Below are 26,785 nucleotides of genomic sequence, written 5' to 3' on the forward strand. Positions count from 1 at the left end.
TGCATTTTTGTTTCTTCGTAAACAAGTTGGATATTTTTAGCTTTTTATATATATATATATATATATATATATATATATATATATATATATTACCCCGGGTTGAAATGTGCCATGAACGATTATCCTTATTTTCTGCCAACTTAGTTTTTTTCCAAAGTTTTAATGCTTCCATTATGATATGGCCATTGAAACCCATAAATATATGGTAAATTTTTACTTGGTTTGCGACTTGACATTTTCCTTTAAAATGACCACTTTTATACAACAATGGCCACCACTTTTAACATAAGGAAGTACATTGCTTAATATTCGGAAAACTACTTATTTGCGAAAAATTTAAATACGATATTAGTTTTCAGCATACCTTGAAAAGTATAGATTTGGATTATTTGTATTATTCCTACAGTGGTTAGAGTAATTAGAAAAATCTATTGTAAAAGTGAGGTTCTCCTGAATGTTAAAGGTTCAATTCTCAGTGTGAGCAACCGAAAATACAATTGCGAATTGCTCCGGATCTCTGTCCAGTCATGGCTGACAGAACGGCAGCATGCTACCCCCGTGTAACGAAGTAAATAGAGTGCCATTAGAAATTCTGTCCAGATTCCCGATTCAACAGAAACATTCCCAAGTTCGACAAAATAGACCTAAAGAAGATCGGAGGTTACATCAATCAAAACGGGCAAATGACACCCAAGATAAGAACATTAGTCAGAAGAATCCAAATAATATAACCAATTCTCATCTCAAAAATTCAGAAACGTTTTGTTACACATTATTTTTATTTGATTAAATGTTGAGAACCCATTTATTACCATGAGACTTGTACTTGCTTGTACTTGAAACGACATTCACCCTGGAGGAGTTGAGTCGGCTTCATGAAGATGCACATCTCGTACCGCTGCGGCCCAAGCCCGGCGATCGGAGGCAAGATCCCGAGTGAGCAATAGCCAGTCACGTCTCCAACAAGACAGGCCATAGATGAGCGGGCCCGAAATAAGCTCAGCGTCGGCTTTGATAGTCCCGAGCCACATTCTTAGCTGGCCACCGACACGTTTTTTCCAGCCGGGTAGAGAACGTGGGGAGATAGCCTCGTGGATAAAGACCCCTGCATCACAGCGAGAGGCATGGCCGAACCATCGAAGGCGTCGGGCCCGCAGTAGGTCAGTAATTGCCTGGAGATTGCAGCGACGCCGGACTTCTTTGTTGGCGACGAAATCCAAGGGACGGACATGGAGAATGCAGCGGAGATTGTAGTGGTCGAAAACTTCTACGCGTCGCAGATCCGCTTTCCGTATGGGCCAGGTCTCACATCCATACAAAAGTATTGAGCGAACGAGGGCCTGGTAGATTCGTATTTTTGACCTCAGACGTATTTCAGGCCGTGACCATAATCGCCTTTGGAGTCGACAAAAAGCAGCTCGTGCGGCATTAATGCGCGCCTCAATCTCATTCATGCCTTGACCGGTACCAATGAACGTGCAGCCCAGGTATTTGAAGCTATCCGTCTCTTCGAGGGTTTCCCCGTTGAGAGTGACGGAGGACCTTTCTGCTTGGGGGATGCCAGCCGATAGAATCTTCGTCTTGCTGGCGTTGATTCTCATGCCGATGGCAGCTGCCTTCTCCTGGATTCGGTTCAGCACCGTCTGTATGTCTCTGTAGCTCTCCCCGAGAACCGCAATATCGTCCGCGTAGTCCAATTATTACCATGAGAACCTTTCATTCTTCATGCATGTGATTTTGGAGAAGTTTTCAGGTGTCAAAGAAAACGTCAAAAACTGGCACAAGTGGTCTATCTTAAGAATTTATGATCCTTCAAATTTGGGAACCATTTAAACTGTCCAATTTTGTGTTTGGAAATTCCTAGCAAATTCAAAGATTAAAAGTTTTGGAAGCTATTTACAGCCAATAATTTTATAGAGATTAAACATTATTATCCTAATGATATCTTAATAATTTATCTTTCAAAATGTTTTGTTTAAAAGAAATGAAAATAAAAAGAATCCTAGCCAATGTTTATTAATTTTGGAATTAAACAAAAACATTAATTGAAACCTTTGAAATATATCTTGATAATTTCGCTTGATATTTTGATAAAATTGATGGATGCTCTTAAATTCTATTTCTTGTCTTAAAATAAAAGTATTGAATCTGACTTTGATTTGATTATTGAATAGCTGGCAGCCATTACATGGCTAGGGATTTTACCCCCTCCCCTCAAAAAACAACAGATTCGACCATTCCTGTAATGATCCATTCCTTGTTGATTTTGCAGTAGGAGCTTAGTTCTGTGCAGTTTTAGGAGGTCCACATTCCCAGGCTTTGCTCTTCTCTCTTTGAGAAAGGGTTAGTTTATTGCTGATTACCTGAAGCATCCTTACTGAAGAATGCCGACAGAGCTGCCCAGGCACATTTTGCAAGTCAGAGTGCCTCTCCTCATAAGCGCTGACTTCTCAATCCCACTTTCCGACCCTGGTGTCTTGCAGTGGAAGAGGACTATTTACATAAAAAGAAACTGATTTTTTTATAATAAATGTGCAAAAAAAAAAAAAAAAATTTGGAAGCAAAAATCAAAGAGATTAAGACATAATCTATAATATAAATCTCACCTGTCTGTTTAAATGTATGTATACCTGCCTAAAACTTTTGACATAGGCAACGGATTTTCACGAGATCCGTATCGTTTTTCTACCCTTCGGACGACAAATATCAAAAAATTGGCTAAGAACATTAATTCCTTGACCCTCAACTAGGCACTTTTCTACAAGGAGGGGTCGCTTTTTTTGCCAATATTTTTGAAAGTCATCCCTCTTTTCGATTGACTAGCCTTAATTTAAACCTTTGCTACTTCCGGTTTAGTGATGGACGCAACTGCAAAGACGTCACTTTTTTTTTTTTTCTTTCCTCCACCCTCTTTTTCTCCTTCGCAGTACGGAGTCGAGCCTGCCTGCTACCACTTCTTTTTTCTTTTTTTTAAACACCCAGGCAACGCAGGGTACCCCAGGCTAGCATAATTTAATATAATAATGATTATTATGAAAAGAATATGGTCACAAGAAGTTTTAAAAGTGCAGCATGTTTCAGTGTTATATATAATAGATTAGAATTTTATTTTAGGACAGTAATAAAAAAAATAATCTCAACAGAAATGGATTATCCTGCACTGGCAGGTAGACATGGGATTGCATTAGAAAGTGACATTTTTTTTTTTTTTTACATTTTATAACATTAAATTTTTAGAGAGGGTATAAGTAAAATAACAATTGAAATTATTTTCAGTAAGTATATAATTTTTTAACCCATGGAATGATTGAGGATCCCTCACTAAAAATTTTATTCACATTGTTATTATAAGATAAGATGTCAAATTTCCTTTTTATGGATTCTCGGTGTGAGCGCATACTCCACAATAATGCTGTACCTTTTTTGATCTGAACAATAGGGACTTCCAACTTGCTACAGATTTAAACACCCCATATGTAACACTGTATCTGTAATATATTTTAATATTATGATCATAACTTTTGTACCATTTACAAGAAACTAGTAATTTTTTTTTTTTTTTTTTTTTCATTGTATGAAAATAATGAAAATGCAGGACCAAAATCATGTTTACATTATCGATGCCTTAAAACAAGATTTCTAGTTAGTGATCATTTCAAAAGTTTAAACATAACATGTTTTAAAAAATCTTGCAAAAATCAACTAGTAGATTTTCATGTAGTTTTTGGTACTTATTCATTTTCAAATTAACTTATATTTTAAAAGCAATTTTCGTTAAATATATGAGGGGAAATATTTGTTTTGTTTGTGTCCCATCCCCCATATTTCATGTTACAAAGACTAGACAAAATAAATTTAGGTTGATAAAAATGGCAATATTTTATAAAGCTTAGCAGTTTAAATAAGAAATATATCAATCACATTACTAAATATTTCTTTTATATATATATATATATATATATATATATATATATATATATATATATATATATATAAACCCTTTTTTTTTTACTTGCCTTGAAGTTTTAAATAAAAAATGGACATAAAATCAATATTGTCTATTTTTTTTTTATTCACAATTATTATTTGGGGTGGGAACTTATATAAAACGACAAATCAAGGGAAGTTAGTCAGAATCAAGAGGTGAAGTCGACGGCCGTTCAATCATGTAGTCCATAAAGTCAAAGAATTTGTTTGTAGGATCAAGAGAATTTAGCGTCCCGATCACCGTGATATCATGAAATGGAAATAAAACTGTAACAAAGGTACACCTCTTTATTGTTTGGTTGTTGAAAAGATCTTTATTCCAGCATCTCCAAGTCAGGTGAAAACCAAATTAGGGAACCAGTGTAATACAAGGTATCGTCATTTATCTGTATGCTATGCACACCTGAAGTTATTACTGTCAACGATTGCATATTTGGACTGGAGATAGTAGTCTGTTAAGACTAGCATGTTCAAAGAACACTCGTGTAACATTCGATCTTTATTTGGTGCCATAAAAAGATCTGTTTATATATGTAAAGACACTCATTGATGGGTATATAACAAATAGAAAACAAAACAGAAAAGGGGTGAACAAAAATGTACAACAAATAAATGTTACCAAAGGCAAGATAAGTTGCTCTTCTACTTGGTTGGATAGGTTGTTTTAAGTTATTTCAAAGTGTTTTTTTTTTTTTAACTTGAAAATAAAAGTAGTGTGTTATGGTTGCCTTACAGCCATGTCAAGCCTCAATGTTCAAAATTTAAACAAAATACTGGTAGAACATTATATTGTATTTGTTTATACTAGTATTTTGTTTAATTTTCGATTTTAAGTGATTGAGACTATATGGTTGTAAGGAAACCGCAATTTTTTTTCAACTCAACAGACTTGACAGTACTCTTGTTTTTAAGTAAAAAAAAAAAAAAAAACGCTTTAAAATAAGTTAAGACACAAAAAACTTATCCAAGTAGGTAGAAGAGTAACTTATCCTGCTTATGGCTACATTTATTATTGTTTCACCCCTTTTCTCTTATGTTGGCTATTGTTTAAAATGCCTAAAAATAATTTTTTCATTATAGCTTGACATTACTTTTCTCCCCAAGCATGTAAAATTAAAATCTTTAAATGTATAGTTACTAAGGATTTCCCATTTCTTTTTATATACTGATCAACATAATTGTTGTATCATAAAAATATTGATACTTGTATTAGAAAAAGAATTTGTTTATTGTTTCGGTTTACTTTTTTTTTTTTTTTCTTCTTTTTTATATATAAGAAACGGATTTTATGTGTGCATGTAAACCCCTTCTCTTCATATGTTTTATGTGTGTGATCTGTTCACTTCACTCGCACCATCTTAAATCATGTGCATAAGTTTTTCAAATCTAAAATGCATAAGTTATGAACAAGTTACATAAATACAAATAGAATTGCATATTGGTTTGCTTTGGCATAGAGCCCACTAACTACAACTCTCAAACTCTTTATACATATAGTCTGGGCAGGCTAACTTGCGAATATCACTATGCTGAGACACTTGGCGTGAAAAGTAATATTTTTAGATTGCTATGCAATATTTATGTTTGTCATGGTTTAGCTTTACAAAATAGTATCATTTTTAAAGGAAGTATTTATTGTGGTTTAGTTTTAGCTTGATATGCTAAACATTTTCTTATCATTGCCAGATTGGGAGTTCATCATTTTTCTTTTTTTCTTTTTTCTTTTTTATTGGATAGATTTCCATGAAACTTTGTAGAAAGGTAATCTTAGATTCAAAATAGATTCTGTTAAATAGGAATATTACTAAAACAGTTTTAATATTGTAACACAGTTGTATTTTTAGACATTTTTGTTTATTTCTTCTATATAAATAAACTAGCGAGGGTGCCTGGGTGTTTAGGTGGTGTGGTAATGAACCGGAGTTCAAACAACAGTAGTGGGGGTACCCGTTGCCCGGGTGTGGTTGGTGTAGTAAGGAACCCCGATTGATGGGGAGGGGGGGTAAAAAAGTGGTAACGTGAAGGAGAAAAAAGGTTGAAAAAAACATGGTATCTTAGCCTATGTCTCCATCGCCTGACCAGAAGTTTAAAACGTTGAAATTAAGCGTAGACAATCCAACCGATACAATGACTTGTGAAAATGGTAACACAAAAACTGACCCCTCCTTATAGAAAACTGCCCGATTATGGATGAAGGAATTAATGTTTTTAGCCAACGGATCGAGCTTGAAAACGATACTGGTCTGGTTAGGTTCTGACGCATCTGTCAAAAGTTTTTGGCAAACATGCAAATACACACACACACATTTTGCCTTTTATATAATAGGAGTGGTAGATTGAGACAACTTCATGATTTCTTACATTATGTAACTGCAATAATTTCACTTGAAATTTGGATTATTTACTATTAATTGTATATTTATTGAAATAAAAATGCAGTAGCATAAATTAAAAGCAAAATTTAACAAAAATAAGTCTATTTGAACTACTGGCCTCATCTTGAGTGGTTTTCTCGCATTTTGGACAATGTAACCTACAACCATCTTCAAGTGTATCTTGTCGAATTTGAGAGTCTGCACGGAATTTCAAACAGGACCTTTATTTAATCCGTGAAGGTATCATGTTCTCGTTCCGTCAGTCATGATCCACAATCCAAAATCCAAAATGAAGAGTTCTGTTCCAAATTCTGTGCAGATTCTGAGTTTGACAAGATACATCTGACACTCAAGATAAAACAGTGGTCCAGTAGTTCATCTTGGACAACTAACCAAACCCAGATAATTTTTGGAATATGACATCTTCGTCCTGTGACGAGTACGTACATCAGATTTTTCTGTATTTTTAAATAATTGTAATTCTAAATATGCACTGAATTTTATGTTGAGATTTAAATTTCTTCAGGTGTTTTTTTTTTTTGTTTTTTTTTAAATAGTCTTTGTAAAAAAATTTTAAAAAATATATTTTTCTATTAAACTTTTATTGCTGAAATAATTTGACTTTGCTTGTTGTATAAAAATAAAGGTTCAAAAGACATTTTTCATTTAGTAATGAACTTTGGAAGATTTTCACCAGTTGGAAAAATCATTCGCAACATAAAACTCTGTATAGAGACTTGAAAAAATTGTTACGATATTATTGTTAATTAAATAGTCAATTATAAGCCCATGTCAAAATACTTAAAATGAAGAAAATTAATAATAAATTAAATAAAAAAAACACTTTAAACAAAGAAATATATCTTAATAATTCAAGAATTGTAACTAATATGTAGTTATGTAGCAAAAATGTAAACAATAGATAATATGGGTTATTGCTCTATATCTTAATAAATGTACAATATAAAATATTATAATGCGTAAAGAGGATATGTATTAATTCTCATTTGATAATATTATAATATGCATTAGTTTATTTAGCATAAACCATAGAATATGTTATTCCTAATACAGGCCATATAGGTGATAAGTTTTGTTTATAGTTTTGCTATCAGAAGTGGATGTAAATACGAGCTATCATCAAATAACGTAACTTTGAATTTTAAATGAGAAATTGGAATGACTAAAAAAGGATAAATTACACCCGTAAAAGAAACGATACAGTTGAGGTTAGTAAATATGCTTATATTAGGTTTGCCTGTAAATGATGACAATTTATATTGATGGTACATGACTTTTGGTACAAAGATGCTATATTTACAAAGGTGAATAACTTTATTATCATTAAAAAAAAAAAAAAAAGAAAAATTCCAAGATGTATGAATCATAAAAATTTAATTTGGAATGCAACAAAGTTTTCGTTGTAGGAGTTTCTATTTTATTTACTTATATATATATATGAGTACTGATGATGGTCTAACCAAGATAACAATAAATACAGACATTATGAACATAATAAATATCTTGGTGATGGACTGAAACAATTGTATGCTCTGAATGAAAAATAAAAAATAATTTTTGGTGAATTTGTAAAGATTTGTGCCTTATATTCAACGCAGTGCATATAATATAAAAGAATTCATAGCTCTAGTCCTATACTATTGAGCTATTGATAAAACTTTGTTATTAAAAAAATATATATTTGAAATAAAAATATATACATATATTAATGATAAACCTTTCATTATTATCCATATGTGTATATTTTTCATCATTGTGGAACATGAATCACCTTTAGTTAAATTCTGAGTGCTCTAATCAATGAGACCATTTCCAATCATTAAGAGAAATATACCCTCTTTATATCTAATAAGGCAGACAGCATCAGCCATCTTAACAAGTCATGTAGAAACATGCAATTTTAGATTAGACGGCTTATATTATTTCTCATTAAATGGGGCTATAAATAATTATTCAAATAATATATAGGTACTTTATCATAAAGCAAATAATTTTAAATCAACAAGCTATATCTTTTATCAGTTTTTAACGGTCTAAAAAGTCACTGCATCACATTAGTTAAATTGAATTACACTTTTTTTTTTTTTATTAACAAAATCAGCACCTACTCAAAAAAGAAGAAAGCTCCATTTTGCATACCCTGCCAAGAGCCATACACAGTCAATCATATACTGACAAGATGTGAAGATCTGAAAATAAACTGCCTAAATGTATATAATGAAAAAACTTAAAAGGACATATTCAGTCATGTAGACCCAACTACCCTCTTCAAATATCTGGAGATAACAGGGTTACTCAACAAAATTAAAAAAAACAAAAAAAAACAAACCTTTTTTAACTATATAAACATACACTCTGAACACCAGATACCTGGATGCATAAAACTTAAATTATAATATATATATATATATATATATATATATATATATATATATATATAGTTACATAACCAAAATTGGGGGGGGGGACTTCTGTATTAAATGACCACTAAGGTTGATATGCTGTAAAACCAACCAACCAACTATTCAGAATGAAATATTGATATTTTCAGATGGAAGCTTTGTCGATCTAAGTTGAAAATCCAACCAATTAAATTTCATATTAGAAGTTATATTTCGACTAAAGTGCCCTTCACTCTCCATTAGGTGTTATGGATCATTTATATACAGTGATGTTTTTCCCCCTTGGATCCTAATTCCTCCTCAGTTGAAATGAATAGCTCTCTTCTTGAGAAAGCCTCTTTCTTTCATAAGCTTGATTGACTTTCTCTCCAGAACTGTAATGGAATGCCTAACATCAAAAGCTGTTGCTGATTTAACTGGAAAAATATGCACAGACTAAATATATTTTCACATTTCAGTTTTTATTTTTATTTTATTTTTTCGCCTGACTTGTTTTTTTGTTTTGTTTTTGTTTTTTAAGGGTACTGCGATAATGAAGATGGACACCACAAAAAGTGTTCCTTAAAATATTTTAAGCTGTTTGTTGCAGCCTAAATCCATCATGTTAGACTCTTGTAATAAATACTAGCAAGTTTTTTTCTTATGTGATATCCAACAAGTAAACTAAATGGATTACTTGATTGTTTGATAACAATTTTTTCTTTTCCTTTTGTAACCAGGGTACCAGTGCTGAGCAAGATAATCGGTTTGCAGACAAGAAGAAGAAACTGCTCAAATCAATGAGATTTGCAGATGGATTGGAGAAAAAGGTGAATAATTATTGTTGGGTTTCTATTTTAGAAAGTATAATCTTTTTTATTTAAACAAAAATAGTTACCTTTGTGATCAGTGTGAAACAAAATCATTGAAACTAATATCAGAACTACTCTTTTAGGGCTAATAAAAACACTCAATTTTTTTGGACCATTTTACCATATTTGTCCCAAATTTTCTGTGTATGTCTATTTAGCAGTTTTGCATGGTGTTGAACTCAGATTTATGTTAAGGCCTTGGGGACTTTTGGGGCTAAATGGGAGAGTGGGGGTGATGAACTTAGTCTTTTTTTGCATGGTGCAGAACTCAAATTTACATATCTTAAGGGGGGGGGGGGCTTTTTTTTTTTTTTTTTTAATGCCTCATTCACTGCACTCCCGAGGGACCATGCATGCTTCACTTGGTTACATTGGAATGAAAAAATATTTCTGATTTGATTCCCCCCCCCCTTTTTTTTTTTTTTTTTTTCGATTCATTTTTTCTTTCTTTTTCCTTTACTTTAATTTTTTTTTTTTTAATTTTTATCTTTGTAGGTTGATATGAACAAAGTCAACGTGGAAACTTTAAAGCCATGGATCTCACAACGGATCACGGAATTATTAGGCATTGAAGATGATGTGCTTGTTGAATTTGTTTATAATCAATTAGAGGAAAAAGTGAGTAATCTCTGATTTTGAGGCGGCTTTTTCTATTTGCTTTTAGCTAGTTTTCGTTAAACCTTTTTGCGGTTGTTAACTTGTAATTGATCTAAACCATTTGATGATGATAATATGACCATTTCTACTGTGATACATGATCTTCTCTTTCTACTTTAATTTCTTAGAGATTAGTGAACTTTTCTATAACTTCTAACCATGATTCTATGATCTTGTATATGTTTTATGTTGATGGTTGTTGTGCTAATATACTGATGTTTGGCTGTTTCCTCTCACAATTAGAGATGATCAAATTATAAACGCCTTCCCTGTCCCGTCAAAGTCCTGGCAAAGGCGCTCACTTACAGGATTAATTTGTTACTATAATGTCGGCTGGATGCTAGTGGTCGTCGCTGCCTCTGATGAGCTACAACTTTCTCTCAAAGTTGGTATAAACCACAATGGTCGGGACATTTTATGACATTCTCAACCGTGGTATGTGTTTCTCTTGTCCTTTGTTGCTCTTGACTCTTTTAATGGTGATGACTGAATTCTTATTGCACAATATCTAGTTTAGACACACAAACTCGCTGGAAAAAAAAAAAAATTAAGTTGACTGAGAATATAGTTAAGAAATTAAAAAAATAAATAAAAATAAATTTTTAATTAAAAATCAAGGCATGTTGGGATATTTTTATGAATGTGACACATAAAGTATGTATGTGTAAACAATGTTGCAATCATAATTTTCATTTTAAAAAAAAAAAAAAAAAAAAAAAAGCATCAGTACTTGTCCAGAATTCCCCCTATATTAAAAAACAGATGAGGAAAAATTTGTATGATGTACACACCCATGACAGAAAATGTTGTACACTAAAAATCATTTAAATTGATCAAGTAGTTTTATTTTTAAATAAAATAATAAAATTTTATAATTAAACTATGAAAGATTATTTCACAGCAGCACCTTGAAAACAGAAGGGAGATAACTCCAAATTATTCAAACTTGCAAGATATTTTAAAACTCTGTTCTTGAGAGGGGAGAGACGCTTTAAATTCACTTTAAAATTACTTATAAAAATAAAACTACTGGATCAATTTATAGGATTTTGGGTGTATGATATTTTTCTTTCTGTCACAGGTACATTATACAGATTTTTCTTCTTTTTTTTTATGGGGGAAGGATTTGAATATTTAAAAAAATTTACCCTGTTTATAAATTAATTGCAGTTCAATATTTAAACTTATAATTTTGATGCCTTGTAATAAATCTATGCATTTATCTTTTTAATAATTAGTCTCTGCTTGTACTTCATTGTATTAAACTAACATATAGTTTTCTTGTCTGATTTCAAAATTCTACCAAAATACTATTTAAGCTAACAAATCAATCTTTTGACAAACCCATTTTCATTTCTTATTGTATCATTATTCGCAATATAACTTATTTTGATGAAATTTTTTTTACTTAGTTTGAGCCAAACAATTTATAATATGAAAAATTTTTAATCAAAGCGTTGTCTCCCTTTTTACAACTAAAATTTTATTTCTTTTTCTGTATAAGTTTAAAAAGTAGATGTAAACAAATAAAAAAAACTAAAATGACAAGTTCAGCTAATCTATTATAAAGACCATATTAGTGCAGGGCATATATCAAAATAGCACTATATTAGTGCAGGGCATATATCAAAATAGCACCATTTGTTTAGATCATAAAATTCTAGATAAACAAGGAGGCTGGATTATTTTTTTAATTAATTTTATTCCTTCTGTGGATGAGTAAGGCACACAAGCGATAAAAACAGATTAACACAGTTTGAATTTTTTTTTTTTTTTTCTCTCTAGTTTTATTAATGAGTTGTTTGTGCGAATGGTTCTGGTTAACAAGCTAAATTGCTACAATTACAATCTTTACATATTTTAATTTTAATTTCTACTTTGGAAATAATGTATTTACATCCACTCATTTTTTTTTTTTTTATTCTTTTCTTTTTTATAACTTCATATTTTTATTTCCCTGTTTAAAAATCTGTCTGACAGTTGTTAAAATTAAAATGTAAAAAAGTTAACTATCCAAGAACTACAAAATGAAAATCTTCTTTGTTCTATCAGAATCAATTATATAGATAATCATAATGTTTAATGAATAACCAAGGTGATACCTATAAGAGGCCTGGTAGTCATGCAATAAGAGTTCATAAGAGGAGGTGGGCATATTTATCCTATCTTAGTGAAATATTTTCTTCATCTTCTGTGAAATAAAAATAAATGCTTCTACATGTGACAAAAAAAAATATTAAAAAATTTTCAAAGATAAACATTATTTCTGAGTTTCATGTTATTTATTCTAAGTATTTTCCAAATTTTGTTGATGCATTTTACAATATTCAACTCCCTTTCTCATTGCATTATATATTCTATTCTTTTAATCACAGAATTTTTTTTAACAAATTTAACATTATTTCTACAATCTATTCTAAAAATCTAGTTTGTGTTTATTTCGAGTGGATTTTTTTTTCTTTTTTGTAATTTGTATTTATAAAAATTGTTATAGTTGTAAAGTGTCTCCTAATATTATAATTGCTAATTAACTCATCATTGTATCTTATTAATAATGATCCTAATAATGGTTATTTAGTAGTGATTTCGGTATCGATGTGCTCACTCCAGTCATAGACTCTAGTTGCATAGCTGTGAAGCCTCTTCTATATATTGCCTTAATACATTGTTATCACATTTGCTGCTGCTGGGGTTTTGGCTTTCTTTTAACTTCATCTAAAATAAGAAAATGGCCTAAGTTTTTCAATATGAAATCACTTTTTTCTCTCTCTCTCTTTTTTCTACCAATCTCCCCTATCTCCAAACTTCCCCTGTCTTTAATCCTCTTCAAAATAGATATAAATATTTCTCATTTTTCTTAAATATTCCTCCACTTTGTCCTGTCTAATTTGAGCAGCTCAATATCCAGCCAACATTTGGTAATAGCCAGTTTACTTTTGTATATATTTGTATAAATTTTTAATTTTACATGTTATTTTTAATATGTGTGTGTGTGTGTATATATATATATATATATATGTGTGTGTGTGTGTGTGTATATATGTATATATATATATATATACACTAAGGTTGAAAGGTGATTCTTACAGCAACCATTGCAGTCTAATAAATGTTTCAACAATTATTTTCTTATTTAATCTTTTTGATGTATTCTTATATATTTCTAGAACTACTGATTTTTCTACTAAGATTTTGATTTCTACCATTTTCTTTTAGTTTTTTAAAGTTTGTTTTTCTGTCTGTAATAGCAACAACCCGACCCAAAAGATATTCAGATCAACATAACTGGATTTCTAAATCCCAAAAATGCCCGGATTTTTATGCAAGAATTATGGGATCTCCTGATAAGTGCACAGGATAATGTCAGTGGAATTCCAACCAAGTTTTTAGAACATAAGAAAGAGGAAATAAAAAAGAGACAGGTAAGTATATGAGTGCGTGTTTTCTTAGTTATTTTCTAATTGGACTTGCTATTAAGGTGTGTCTATCTAATCTGCATGTTTAGTGACAAAAATGTTATTTCAAAATTAAATGTAACAAGCCAAACGGAAAGCATCTTTCATAGAGGTGCATTGATCCATGTTAAACTAGCATTTCAAACTGACTAAGTGTCTCTTGGGATGGGAAAGTCATGCTGGGACCGGCCTTTGTGAGAAAATCAATGACAAATAAGTCCCCATGTAAGGAGAGGGTTTGAATGTTACCTTTGGTGGATGTCTTGGGTGGTCAACTGCTGGGTGCTGAAATGTTGATTTATCTAATAAAGTCCAGAATCAGTCAGAGGTGAAAAGATTCTAAGAGATAGAAATTTTTTTTTTTTTTTTTTTTTTTTAAGGGAATCACCACTTATCAAGGCCCAAAAGTCACTCTGGGACAAGGATTAATGAATGTAAGGTGGTAGTGTAGTAATCTTTAACGGTGTAAGTTGGATACTATTTGATTATTTAAAGGGACAGTTCACGACAAACTTGTTTACATTGGACTTAAAGGCTACCATACTATAATCGGCCTGGAAGCAGGCCAATGAAAATGTGTTCCACGGGCGGGTAGTTCTAGGAAATAAGCTGTGTTCGTGGAATCTGCATTTAGATTTAGATACAGATAGAAAGTGGAGGAAACTGTTGATAGTGGTTGTAGTTTGTCAAGTGTCTTTTTTTTTGTAAAAGTTTATTAAGGGGGAAACCATAAATTGGAGATCAGATGAGCACTTGCCATGAAAATAACGATAGAGCAGAGACAGGCTTGCAACGTCTTTTCTGTAGGAAAGAGGGAAGAAAAAGTGCATTACCTACTAGGTTTTGAACTCTCTCGAGGCAAGATAAGATGCAACAGAACTTCATTTTAGGACATACTTGGCTCTTATACAGATAGAGGATTGCATTGATGGTGAGATACCTACTGGAGCAGTAAAATGATCCAACCATGCTTGGCAACAGGTTTGATGCATGTATTCCATTTCAGATCAAGAGTGAAGGTCAGTCCCAGAAGCTTGTCAAGACATGGAGCTTCACCAAGATAAGAGCCATTCACTTCAATTGGAGCCTGCTAGGAGTCAGAACGATTATGACGGAAAGAGAGCAGCGTGGTTTTAGACGCATTAAAATTAATCAGCTACCTTCTTCTCCTCCCCCCCCCCCCCCCCCATTGCACCACGTGCACAAAATCATTCAACCATGGGAGGGTAAAGACCACTTGAAATATCCCCAAAAATTATTATTTGTTTATAAATTACATGCTAGGTTTCATCCAACTTGATACTACATATGTTTGGTCATTTCTCTGTACATTTTCACAATCACCAGAATAGGTGGTTTCTAAAATTCTTTTCTTATATATGGCATATGTTTCCAAACAAGGAATATTGGTGCGGAAGCATAAGGGAGGAGTGGATACTGTGATAGGGGCCAGATTCATAAAACAACTTGTTTGGGGAAATTTGTCAGCAAGATGTTCACATTAGATTTAAATTTCTGCATATTGATATAGTTGCAGGGGGGGGGTCCAAATACAAGCCGTCTGAGAAGTTAAGCTACGTTAGACTAAAAAATCTTTCAGTATTTAAGGGCTTCTACAGTGAAGGGGTGGGATTTTGCTGCTAATCGAGGTATTTTCATCGAGAGGGTACAAGGAAGAGCTTGGCAAACAGTGCGGTGCCTATTATATTCAGAATTCTTTTTTGCACCTGGTCCAAGAGTGAGACTTTTTCAATTATTAAATGAAAAAATAAAAATTGGTAGTTTTCAAGCTTCCAAATATGAAGAGTTAACATTCCATTCTATTGAATTTTAGCTTGACATTTTGTTTGTTTTGGTTTTGTTTTTGTTTTGTTTTGTTTGCTTGTTTGTTTCTTCTTTTAATTCTATGTTGTTAATTAGCCAGAGTAAATATTTTAGAAATAGCTTAATCTAGTCCTTGTTTTAACGATAAGAATTTGGTTCTTTCAGCAACAACGAGATCTCTTCCTTTTTTACAAATTTGCACATTTCTTAAAAGTCATGTCTTCCAACTTTTGGACATGTCATAAAAGACTTTCTTCATAATGAGTTCACAGCCAGCCATGGCTAGGAAGAGGTTGGTGATTTTGTTTTCACGTCCTGTCACTTTTAAATTGTTTTAACCTTAGCGTTGCCGGTCAAATCTAAATATTAATTTACTTGTCCGACGTCCAGTATGACAAAAAAAACCATCATCGCAAACATTGATTAATGAGAAACGAATTACCTCCCTTTATAGTCACTCTTTATCAGTTAAAAATCATTTAAACCATTTCCTCTCCAAAAATTTTCAAGGCAAAAAAAACATGGCTGTCTGTTTACAGTTTCAACTTGGCTATTTTATAATTTAAATTTAATTTTATAATTTAAATTTTATTTTATGATTTAAATTTTATTTTATGATTTAAAAAAGTCATGTTGCGAGGCGACTAAGTTTTTTTGGGTTTTTTTTTTTTTTTTTTTTTTAGATTCTTTTTAAAATTAAAAAAAAAAGCGTGCAACTGAATTGACATCTGCTCCTTATAATTAATATTAAAAAATTATCCAGAAAAACAAAAAAATGGACTTGTGGAATTTTCATTTAAAAAAATATTTTAAAATTTTAATCAATTCTTTTAGCTTTAAAAAGGTTAAAAAAGAATTTGCTAAAAACATTGTTTTTAATTTTTTTTTATTTTATTTTTCATTCATTTTATTCATAATGGGTTTAACAATTTTTTTACTTATTTTTTACTTTTTTAATTCTATTTGCAACAACATGCGATGTGATAAACTATCCAACTCTGAACATGTAGTAGTTTTTGGTAGTTGCCATGTGAAAATATGTCAGTGGGGCAGGCTATTGTCAATATAAAGCTTATATTTATGGTTCGTGTTCATTGGTAGAGTTCACTTGTTTTTAAAATAGGTCCTTTTAATATTTGGTATCAAAATTAATTTTTTATATATATATATATATATATATATATACACACACAAATGTTGGCAAATTTTTTCTGTAAACTGCAAAATCATATTACCCTTTGTATTGTTAATAATGGAAAACATGTTCAAAAATAAAGATTTACTCTTTAAGAAGTATGTTGTAGTTCGCTTGAAGTCTTGTTTATCAAATAAAAAGTGTGTTTAAGGGCTTGTCAATGCAGGAACTAATCAGTCGTTGTAAACAGATTATTAAATAAACAATGATAAATAATTTGATAGTTTTCAATAAATATTCATTTATTTACCTGACTGTAAATGGTATATTCCTCCAATATTTTCAGGGGCAATTCCCATTCTCAAGAGGCAGAAAATGTATATTCACTCTCTCTGCTCTCATTTTTGACAGCATAAAGAGTGGATATACATTTTTCAATTTTTTTTTAATTTGTTTGTTTAATAAAATTTAAATGTAAACAAAATTTTACCTTTTCTCTTCGTAAATGTATGATTCTTTCATTTGTGTTAATAGATTTTTTTTTTTTCTCCGGCTACTTTGAGTTAGATCACTGTTTTTGGTGATGGGTGATTTATTTTTATATCAGAAATGTTAGTGTTTTTCTAATTTAGTACCAATTGTATACATGTATATATAAAAATAGTACTCTCTTAAAGAAAAAGGGTTCTTCATATAGGGTTTTAAGTTGTCTTTCATGAAAGAAATCCCAGTTTAAAATTTTAATGAAAAAAATAGTAAAGAAATTCAATCTTTAAAAAATCACAAAAATGACCCCCTCCCTTCCATCCTCATCAACATTATCATTTTGTCTCCCTTGGTTAGGAGTCTGACGTTTTCTAACAGCTTGCAATCTCAGTCTCCAAGCATCTTAAGAATCGATTCCATTTATATGCCACTAAGATCGTTGTTGATGGTTTATGTCAGAGTTTGTTGGATATTTCTTTTTTCATTCAATTTTCCATTGACACATTAGTAATTTTTTTATTACAACTGGCTACTTTTTCCAAATTTACTCATTTAAAACTCTTCATTTACAATTTTTCATGATATTCTGTGCATCTACAATGAACTTAGTCTTTTTTTTTTTTTTTTTTTTTTTTTTCTTTCTTTCTTTCTCTGCAGGAATAGACTTCCTTTTTTATTTAAATTTATATAGTTTTAAATATCAGAAACCAGAAATATTCCCATCAGATATTTTTATTTGGATAACATGTTTTTTAGTTGCTAGACAACAGTAGATGTTAATTTAAAATATAAGAATACAAAAGACAACAAAGATAAAATATCGGTACTTCTACAGTTTATGGACCGTGCTAAAATAACATTATTTAGAAACCCATTCTCAATGGGGGAGTGGGTATTATTAAGTATTAACTATTTGATACTTTCACCTAACAATTTAATAAACAGAAGATAATGTAAAACTTGAATTTAGCTTGAAAATCCTATCTAAAAAAAAAGAGCCCGGTTCATAAACTGCAGAAATACAGAAATTAAAAGTGGAAGAAATTGCTCAAGATTTTAAAAATGCTTTTTTTTTTTCTTTTTTTTTCATGTCAAATAGAATAAATACTATCTTTTAATGTCTATTTTGAAAAGCAATTCCAAAAACAAATTATCTTTGAAGTGTTAGCAGTTGTTGACGTTCAAATGAATGTTTTCTTTTGTGCATTCATAGTTTAAACAAATCTAACATTTGCAATATTTGTGTGTATATATTTTTATATATATATATATATTCATTTAAAATTTTTCAGGCTGAACAAGAACGCATCCAAGCTGGTCTAAGGAAACAAGATGAACATCTGAAAGACAATAAAGAACGGCGAGATGTTGACAGGAGGGATCATCGATCGTCTGATAGGTGTGTACATGTTGATATTGATTTGTTTTTATTTGTAGAATTGAATCCTTCTTTCATGTTATTTATCAAGAATTTTTGGTTCTTTTATATTATGGGACATATAAAAATTGCATTACACATAAAAAAATTCTTTAGTATTGGACAAAAATAAATATTCTCACTAAAAATTAGGAAAAATTATCGAGTTTGCCTGATATGTAAGCATATCGAAGAATTTTTTTACTTGGAATATGATTTTCATATGTGACATAACGTACTATATAAGTGCAAATTATTTATTTATTTATTTTTTTAATTCAATTTTTTTTTTTTTTTTTTTCAAGGGGGAGTTGAAGTAATGTCTAGCTTAATTATAATTACTGTTTAGCTTAGCAATTTCTACCAAAGTTCAATGCTGATTTAATTTTGACTATGAACTTGTGCCCTGATTTAAGTCTGATACAATGTGGATGGATTTGTTTTGCCATATGAATAGGGACGGAAGTATTACTGAACCAAAACAGCTTAATATTTTAATCGTAGCTGAGAAATGGAATTCATACCTTTTCCCCATAACCCATGTTATATTTCGGAATATAAGATCTCTATCAGACCTATATTTCCAAGTGAACATCATTAACACAGATTGTAACAGGAGCAGCGGCAAGCAAAAGACGATATCGATATACAAACAAGAATGCTGACTCTGTGTAAACTGGCACTGTTTGGTCAATTATTGACAACACTCAAAGGTATCAGAAACTAGCCTCCTTGAGCCCATCTTTCCATTATGATACACAATTCATTCCGATGAAGAATTATCTGGCATAATACATTCAGCCAAGGAAATAATTACGCTAAAGAAGGAAGGCATCTCGATTTCATCAACTGACTACAAGCCTATATTGATAAAGGAATAATTATAAAAGTGCCACAAGTGACAAACTTAGTTTAAATCCGTTCATAGACACACCAAGTTTGACTGGGCACAAACAAATGCGGACTCCGGAAAAACGAACATTCCCTCAAAACAAGGCCAGTCATGACGTAGCAACACATCAACGGCACAATCTTTTCTTCGACTGCAGCACAAACTGTTTGTCTACAACTATATCCGTACCATCGTTACATAAAGCGCGTGTCATCAGCTGACAGCAACAGTTAGTAAATGAGGAAGCCAAGTTGTCTCTCTTTATCACTGACGATGGCGTCTCCCCTTTCGCTATAGCAGCAGCAACCCGCCAGCTTGCAACACTAGTATATGACTCGTACAATCACCCTACTATACTGCTTTCTTCTTGTTTGTGCCAGACCTGACATCTAAAGTTAATGCGTAATAAGGATACAGCGTCAAGAACAATTTTAACCCTCCTTTCGTTCAGGTTCCGATTCTTCTTAAGACAAGGTACATTACTAATTTTCTTTTATTTCCAGCAGACCCTGACAACAAAAGACATTACTAATTTCCTTTCCTTTCAGAACATCCTGACAAGAGACAATCTTAACCATTTTGTTTTATTAAAATAAATATTTAAACTTAATATTCCTGCCTTTCTTGCTACCATACACTTATTTGTTGTTATAATTGTCAACTTCAAGTGTTCATTTTATGACAGCAAGTATCAATTGCTAATAATAATAATAATAACACTCATAATTATTGATGCATGAACATAATAGGCTAAATGGGTTGTAAATGTAGTTTGCTAAGTCTATAGTCTGTATCAGTGCTGCTCATCATAACATAACATTTCTTAGAACTGCATGCCTGTGGAACTCTGTTCCGTCTGCCTGCTTCCCACCAGACTACAACTTGGATGTCTTCAAGTCCAATATTAACAAATTCCTAATGAACCGCCCCCTTAAGTAAACACTTCATCAAATCTCCACACTAACGTAATGTACTTGCAATAACCCTTATCCCTGAGTGGCTCCTGGGCCTTGATAAGTGGTGATCACTGTGTAAAAAAAAAAAAAAAAAAAAAAAACATGCACAAGTTTGTTTGTTTTTTATTTTAGTTATTACATCAGAGTAATGGTCTCCAAGTTTATATCCAAAATGAATATGCATTTAATCTACATGTTGATGAAAAATGCAGTTTAAAAACGAGTGTGACAGACTAATAAGCACACAAAGCCACTTGTAAATGTGAACAAGTGAATTTTGCATTTTATTTTGTTATATATATATATATATATATATATATCCACACACACACATACAACACATGAAACTTTTTTTGATTGAAAAGTGTAGCATGATATTCTTTACTTGGTTCCCAAATCAAAAGGTGTTGCAGACGAAATGAAGAAGTCGAAAGTAAAATGATTTCTTTATAGCTTACAATTTATAGTATGTAGAAATATGGACATTCTTTTTAGCATGCTCCATTTTTCAACCGAAAGCAAAACGTAGAACGTCTACTCACTTTGATCATCAAGTCTGTTCTTTTTTTTCTCCCCCACAATCTTCTCTCGATTAGTGGTCTATGTCTACAATTGTTTTTTATGTATTCTTGATTCAGCATGGTTTAAAACGAAAATAAAACAAATCTGTACGATTACAACTTTGCAATAATCAAAACAAGCACAACAATTGCATTCCAAGCATGACTCGTATCCACACTTAACCTAGATTACAAGGGACGTTCCAAAAATGATACCTCTTATTTTTTATTCTGCCCAAATGGATTAGAGGTGATTGCAAATTGCATTGCTATGATGACTGAACTTATGCATTCATGACCTGATAGTTTCATTTCTCTCTCTGTTGCATATATTGATGGTGTGAGATTCTAAGAAAGCAACTCCTGTCATGGATGTGCATCAGGAGCAAAGCTGCATCATTGAATTTCTGGCAAAGGTGTATTGTGAATTGTAACTATGTAAAAAAAATAAGTTCTGGAGTATAAAGGATCAGTCATTTGAGTGGTACCACTCTTGTTTTCGTAGCTCTTAAGCTTTTTTAGTTTAAAAAAAAAAAAAGATGGCTTTACTTATAGAATCACTTTCGTATCATTTCTATTCATTGTCCTGATTTCCTGCACCCCTCCCCCCATCACCCCAGGGTGATCTTATTAAAAAAGTTGTTTTTAATTTTACTGTTTGCGTTTTATGATGATTAATCTTTTTCTGTTTTATGATTATTAATGTCTTTTCAGGTCAAGGAGTTCTTCAAATTCATCCAAAGACAGCAGCCAGTCTCCTTCTCCGCATAGACAAAGGATTGGCTCCAAATCTCCTGTCATCGTGCCAGCTGCCCCATCTCCTGGCAATAATATCAAAGAGGAATTAAAACTAACAGATGCTAATGCAGACATTGTTGATATGTAAGTTCCATCTCCTGAGTAATGATTAATTAATACAAATTATTTGATTGTTAATGATTTTTGGGGTGATCATCTTTTTTCTTTTTTTTTTCTTTCTTTTTTTTTTTTTTTCTTTTTTTTTTCTTTTTTTTTTTCTTTTTTTTTCTTTTTTTTTTTTCTTTTTTTTTTTTAACTTTTCAATTTAACTTTTTTAAAAAAACAGTGCAGGGGACATTTACACTGTTAATACAAATGAAATTATCTTTAAATATTAGCTATATATATTCAGTGATTATAAAACTAATTTTATTACAGTAATGTTTTAATCTTCATTTATAAAACTATTCAGTATAATAATTTAAAAAAAAAAAAAAAAAAAAAAAGCCTCCAAAATTTTCAATATCTTATTACATGAGGATTTGCTAAGAATATTAATCCTAATTTAAATAACTTTCCTTCATCGGTTTAAATGCTGCCAAAGAGTTATGAAGTGTTTTTTTATGTAGAAAATTCTTAATTAAAACCATGCCTTTTCATGATGTGTTTTCTTTATTGCAGTAATGACGATGCTGAAAAAGAAAACAGCAAAAATTTAGATAACAAGAAAAAAATTGAAGAGCCTAAATATGCCGATGATAAATCTCAAAGTAAAACCAAGGATCAGATCAAAAAGAGGAAATCTCGATCGTCATCTCCAGAGCGTAAGAAGAAAAGTCGGTCTAAAAGTCCAAAATATAGACGCAGATCTCATTCTCGTAGCAGGTAAGTTTTAAATAAATAAAAAATTTAACTGATGTTTGTTTGTTTGTTTGGAGAGGTTAGGAATAACAGAAAATTTTAGATTTTATCTCAAACATTTGAGGATGCCCAATATGAATTTAACAAACAAAAAAAAACACATGGAACTTGCTTGTTATGTATCAGAATTTTTGGAGATTAAGATTGATGGTTTGTATTATCTGCAGTACCGAACAGAGCCAAGGCAGCATTTATTCTAAATGGGTCGATGGGCGTTTTGTTATATGGCATATCAACCCTTTTCAGTTATTTTAATGTCGAATCCAGTAATTTGGGAAAATGTTTTTATTCAAGTTCTTTATATCTTTAAATATTTATACATGCTGTTTGGTTTGCTTTTTTATTTTTTACTTTGCAGGAAATGATTGAGTTTTACAGAGCAAAAGAAAAAAAAACAATAACAGTAATGTTTGGTGTGTTTTAGGTCAGAAACTCAGTATATTCAAACGGTTTTAAAATTTTGATCACCCATGAAAATACTACAGTTAAAAATATCACCATGTCTGTTATTTTTTTTTTCTTTTAATTAGATCCACATCCAGACACAGATCTCCGAAAAGTCATAGATATGGATCCCCATTCCGAAAATCTCCTCGAAGACGTAGCCATTCTCCAGATAAAAAAAGGAGCCCCTCTTATCGCAAGAGGAGCCCCTCACCGAGGAAGAAAAGAAGCCCATCACCAAGGAATAGGAGGAGAAGTCCATCTCCTAGGAAGCGAAGGAGCCCTCCAAGGAAAAGGAGGAGCCCATCCCCACGGAAACGCAGAAGTCCATCTCCAAGGAGACGGCATAGCCCCTCTCCTCCTCCTCGTAGGAGGCGGAGTCCATCTCCTCGCAAAAGGAGAAGCTTTTCTCCAAGGCCAGCTGTATCATCCTCGCGAAGACGTCCAAGCCCACATACAAGAAAATGGGCTGGATCGTCTTCACCTAATCCACCTAATAGATGGTCTGGAGGAGGACGACGAAGGTACAAAAATAGTACTTTATATATAGTTTCTTTTGTTGTTTTTTGTTTATTTTTCGTGCTATGAAGAATTTGTGTTCAGCTTATATTTTGCAATAAATTCATTTAAAAAATATATAACTGCATGTTATTTAGCATAAAATAAATCCTTATTTCAGACAAAATGATTGGTACTTATACGATATGGTGCATAGGTGAAAATTGCAGTTGTAAATAAATTGACAGAAAAATTCTTTGATATATTTAATTATCAGACAAAAAATTAGGTAATTTTAATTAAAAAAAATAATAATAAATTTGATCGTGTTTTGCCGATCCGGCATTGATAAGAGCTAAAATCCCATAAAGAAGGGGGAGATAAATTAGTTTTTCATTTTAACTAAGTAATAATGAATGTTGGGTTGGCAAAATACTAAAACTGATTTTTATCTTTAATTAAAATTCTACTTGATAAATTTTTTTTTCTAATTTTTAGTGAGAATACTAATTTTTACATGATACATAAGTATATCAAATGTCAATTAGAATATTTCTCTCCTTCCCTTTGCTTTAAGAATTATTTTGTAAGTATTTAAATGAATTCAATCTAACATATCTTGTATGATTTAAAAATTTGGGCCGATATAATATTTAAGCTAATATATCAAACTTTGATTCTGACTAGCCAATTTACAATTCCTGTACCCTTTTATTGGCACTATGATAACATACATAGTTACAAGAACTGGTATAGTCCCACCAAGGAAACTGATAATATAGAAATATTTTTCAATTATGATTGAAAAAAATCAGTAAGGGATAATAACTCATAATTTAAGATATGGAGATTTATGTTCCTTACAAACTTTTATGTTTCTATATAAATTTTAAAAAATGGGTAAACAAATAAAAATTAAAACTAAAATTGACTTCACTACTCCCAGGCAATGCTGGGTAAGTATAGCCAGTTTGATATAAATTGGGATTTTATGCCTTGTGTAAAGTTTGAGAAAGATGAAGGATGACAGTTTTAGAGAAAGATTTTCTATTAAAAATCTTTTGTTATGCTTTAATTATGTAAGCGTACACTGTATCCAAAATTCGCACAAGCTCGAAAAGTCCTAGAATTTTTACTTTTGCCTTGAAAAGACCTTTATTTCTATTATTACTTTGAAAAATCCTTAAAAATATTGAAAATTGAAATGTCTTGAAAATCATATTCTTTATATCCAATAAAAATTTGTTGCAATATTAAAAATAAAATCGAAATAAATACTATTAAACTATTTTTTTAAGATTGAAAATAACATCAAAATACATTGCTCTGTAATTATATCGTACTGGGGGGGGGGTAAAATATGTTTAAATATGATATTTTAATTTGTCCAGATTTCGTATATATTATTATAGTCATGGTTTTGAAAGTTAAAACAAAAAATTATTTACATGCCCGTCAGCTAGAACCGAAACTGTAGCATTCAAACCTGGTAGCATTGCCACTGTATCAATATGACATGCATATAAAGTGATTAAAAATAAACTAAGATGAATGTACAAAATATTTAACGTTTTTTGCAATTTTGACTTCTTAAAAACAATTTTAACCAGCTAAAGACTCATAAAAGAACGGCCCCTAAAAAATCCAACCCTTTGAAGCCCCTAGCGCCGCTCTGCGACTTAGTTTCAGAGGAGATAGTTTGAAAATATGAAGGCTTTTACATTGGATTATTGTGGGTACAAGAGTTACTTCCCTTTATCGCAAAACTATCTGATGTTTTCCATATATTTAATATAGGGTAGTTCCATGATAAAGTGATGTATTTCTTGCATACACAACCCCGGAAAATTTTTTTAAATTTAAAACTAAAATGACCACAGCATAACCCCATCTACAATGGGGAAAATAACATTTAATCATGCTTGGTTGGCCAAATATAAGTGAGTCACGAATGTAAATGTGATTGACAGACATATTGTAAATGAAATGTGATTGACAGACATATTGTAAATGAAAATGACTTTTCCTGTTAATTATTCAGTTTTATTATATCATTCTTTATATATCAAATTTTGTTTGGAGAAGACCTTGAAAAGCCTTGAGTAGTCCTTGAAAATGGACATTAATAATCTGTACAAACCCTGATATCTATCTTTGTTAATATATTGTGGATTAGAACATGTTTATATTTCTAAAATGTGGTGAAAATATTAATCAAAATGGTGCTCTTATTCTGAAAATATAAATAATTATCATAAGATGTGTGTAGATATATATAGTCATCCACATACAGTACTGTTTCGCTGTTTCACAGCTCGTCAGTGCGGCTAGACAGGCAACTACCTCGAGCCATGATTGAAACCCGACTGCCTGTACGACAGTCAAGGGTCCTCACCACTACACTATCGGCGGCTGTTGATCGAGTCGTGAGTTTAACAGTGTTTTTACATCATCCAAACTACCTAAGCTCGATTTGTTTACACAAAGAGCATCGCTTTATGCACTAATGGTAATTCGTGTATCACTTCTCAATATGCTCAACTTAAGATGAGGAGTATTTATATCTGTGGAAGTAGTCGTTATTCACTTATATTTCCTTTTTATATATACCAATCCTTATTTAAGAAGCTCAATGTAATTACAGAGCATATAATGAATAAATAACAAAAGTCTATATTCAAAACTAGACCATCCGTGACTCGTTGGGTCAATGTTATATTAGCTATGGAATTCATGTATGATCGTGACACTTGTAACGTAAAGAAAATAGTTTTTTTTTTTTGTTTTGTTTTTTTTATATAACAGAAACATTTATATGAAAGTATATTAAAATGAAAAATCACGGACGGATCACTCAAACATGAAAAAACAAAATCCTCCCTAATTGTGTAAAGTTACCTATTTTTTTTCCAAATAATCGCTCAAAAGTCGAAAATTAAACATGATTTTCCTACGAATCGAACGCCAACGAAAGTCATTTAGCTGCAAAAATGCACATGAACTTACCGATGAGAAATATAAGAATAAAAAACCCATATTGGAATCCTTCAACCAAGTTATAGAAACTTAAAATAATTAATAAAACCTGAAGCAAAAAAAATAAAACCTAAATAAATAAAATAAAACTAATATTGAAACAGATTAGTAAATGTGTCAACAAATTCAC

The 26,785-nt window shown here is 31.3% G+C and overlaps 1 protein-coding gene across 2 annotated transcripts in view; it reads left to right on the forward strand.

The window, feature by feature from the left end:
• Positions 1-26,785, forward strand: part of LOC145241416 (uncharacterized) — a 53,404-nt gene that overhangs the window by 8,098 nt on the left and 18,521 nt on the right. The window contains exons 2-8 of one of the 2 annotated variants that reach the window (XM_080104351.1): positions 9,505-9,594; positions 10,132-10,254; positions 13,542-13,715; positions 18,486-18,592; positions 21,733-21,900; positions 22,438-22,641; positions 23,208-23,645. In XM_080104351.1, the coding sequence (XP_079960477.1) occupies positions 9,505-9,594; positions 10,132-10,254; positions 13,542-13,715; positions 18,486-18,592; positions 21,733-21,900; positions 22,438-22,641; positions 23,208-23,645 (1,304 nt within the window). Of the gene's footprint in view, positions 1-9,504; positions 9,595-10,131; positions 10,255-10,580; positions 10,729-13,541; positions 13,716-18,485; positions 18,593-21,732; positions 21,901-22,437; positions 22,642-23,207; positions 23,646-26,785 lie in introns of those variants that run through there. The other variant, XM_080104352.1, reaches the window with a different exon arrangement.

This window comes from Euprymna scolopes, chromosome 20 (genome assembly GCF_053919585.1).
Source record: "Euprymna scolopes isolate OS-2025 chromosome 20, ASM5391958v1, whole genome shotgun sequence".
NCBI classification, from domain to species: domain Eukaryota; kingdom Metazoa; phylum Mollusca; class Cephalopoda; order Sepiida; family Sepiolidae; genus Euprymna; species Euprymna scolopes.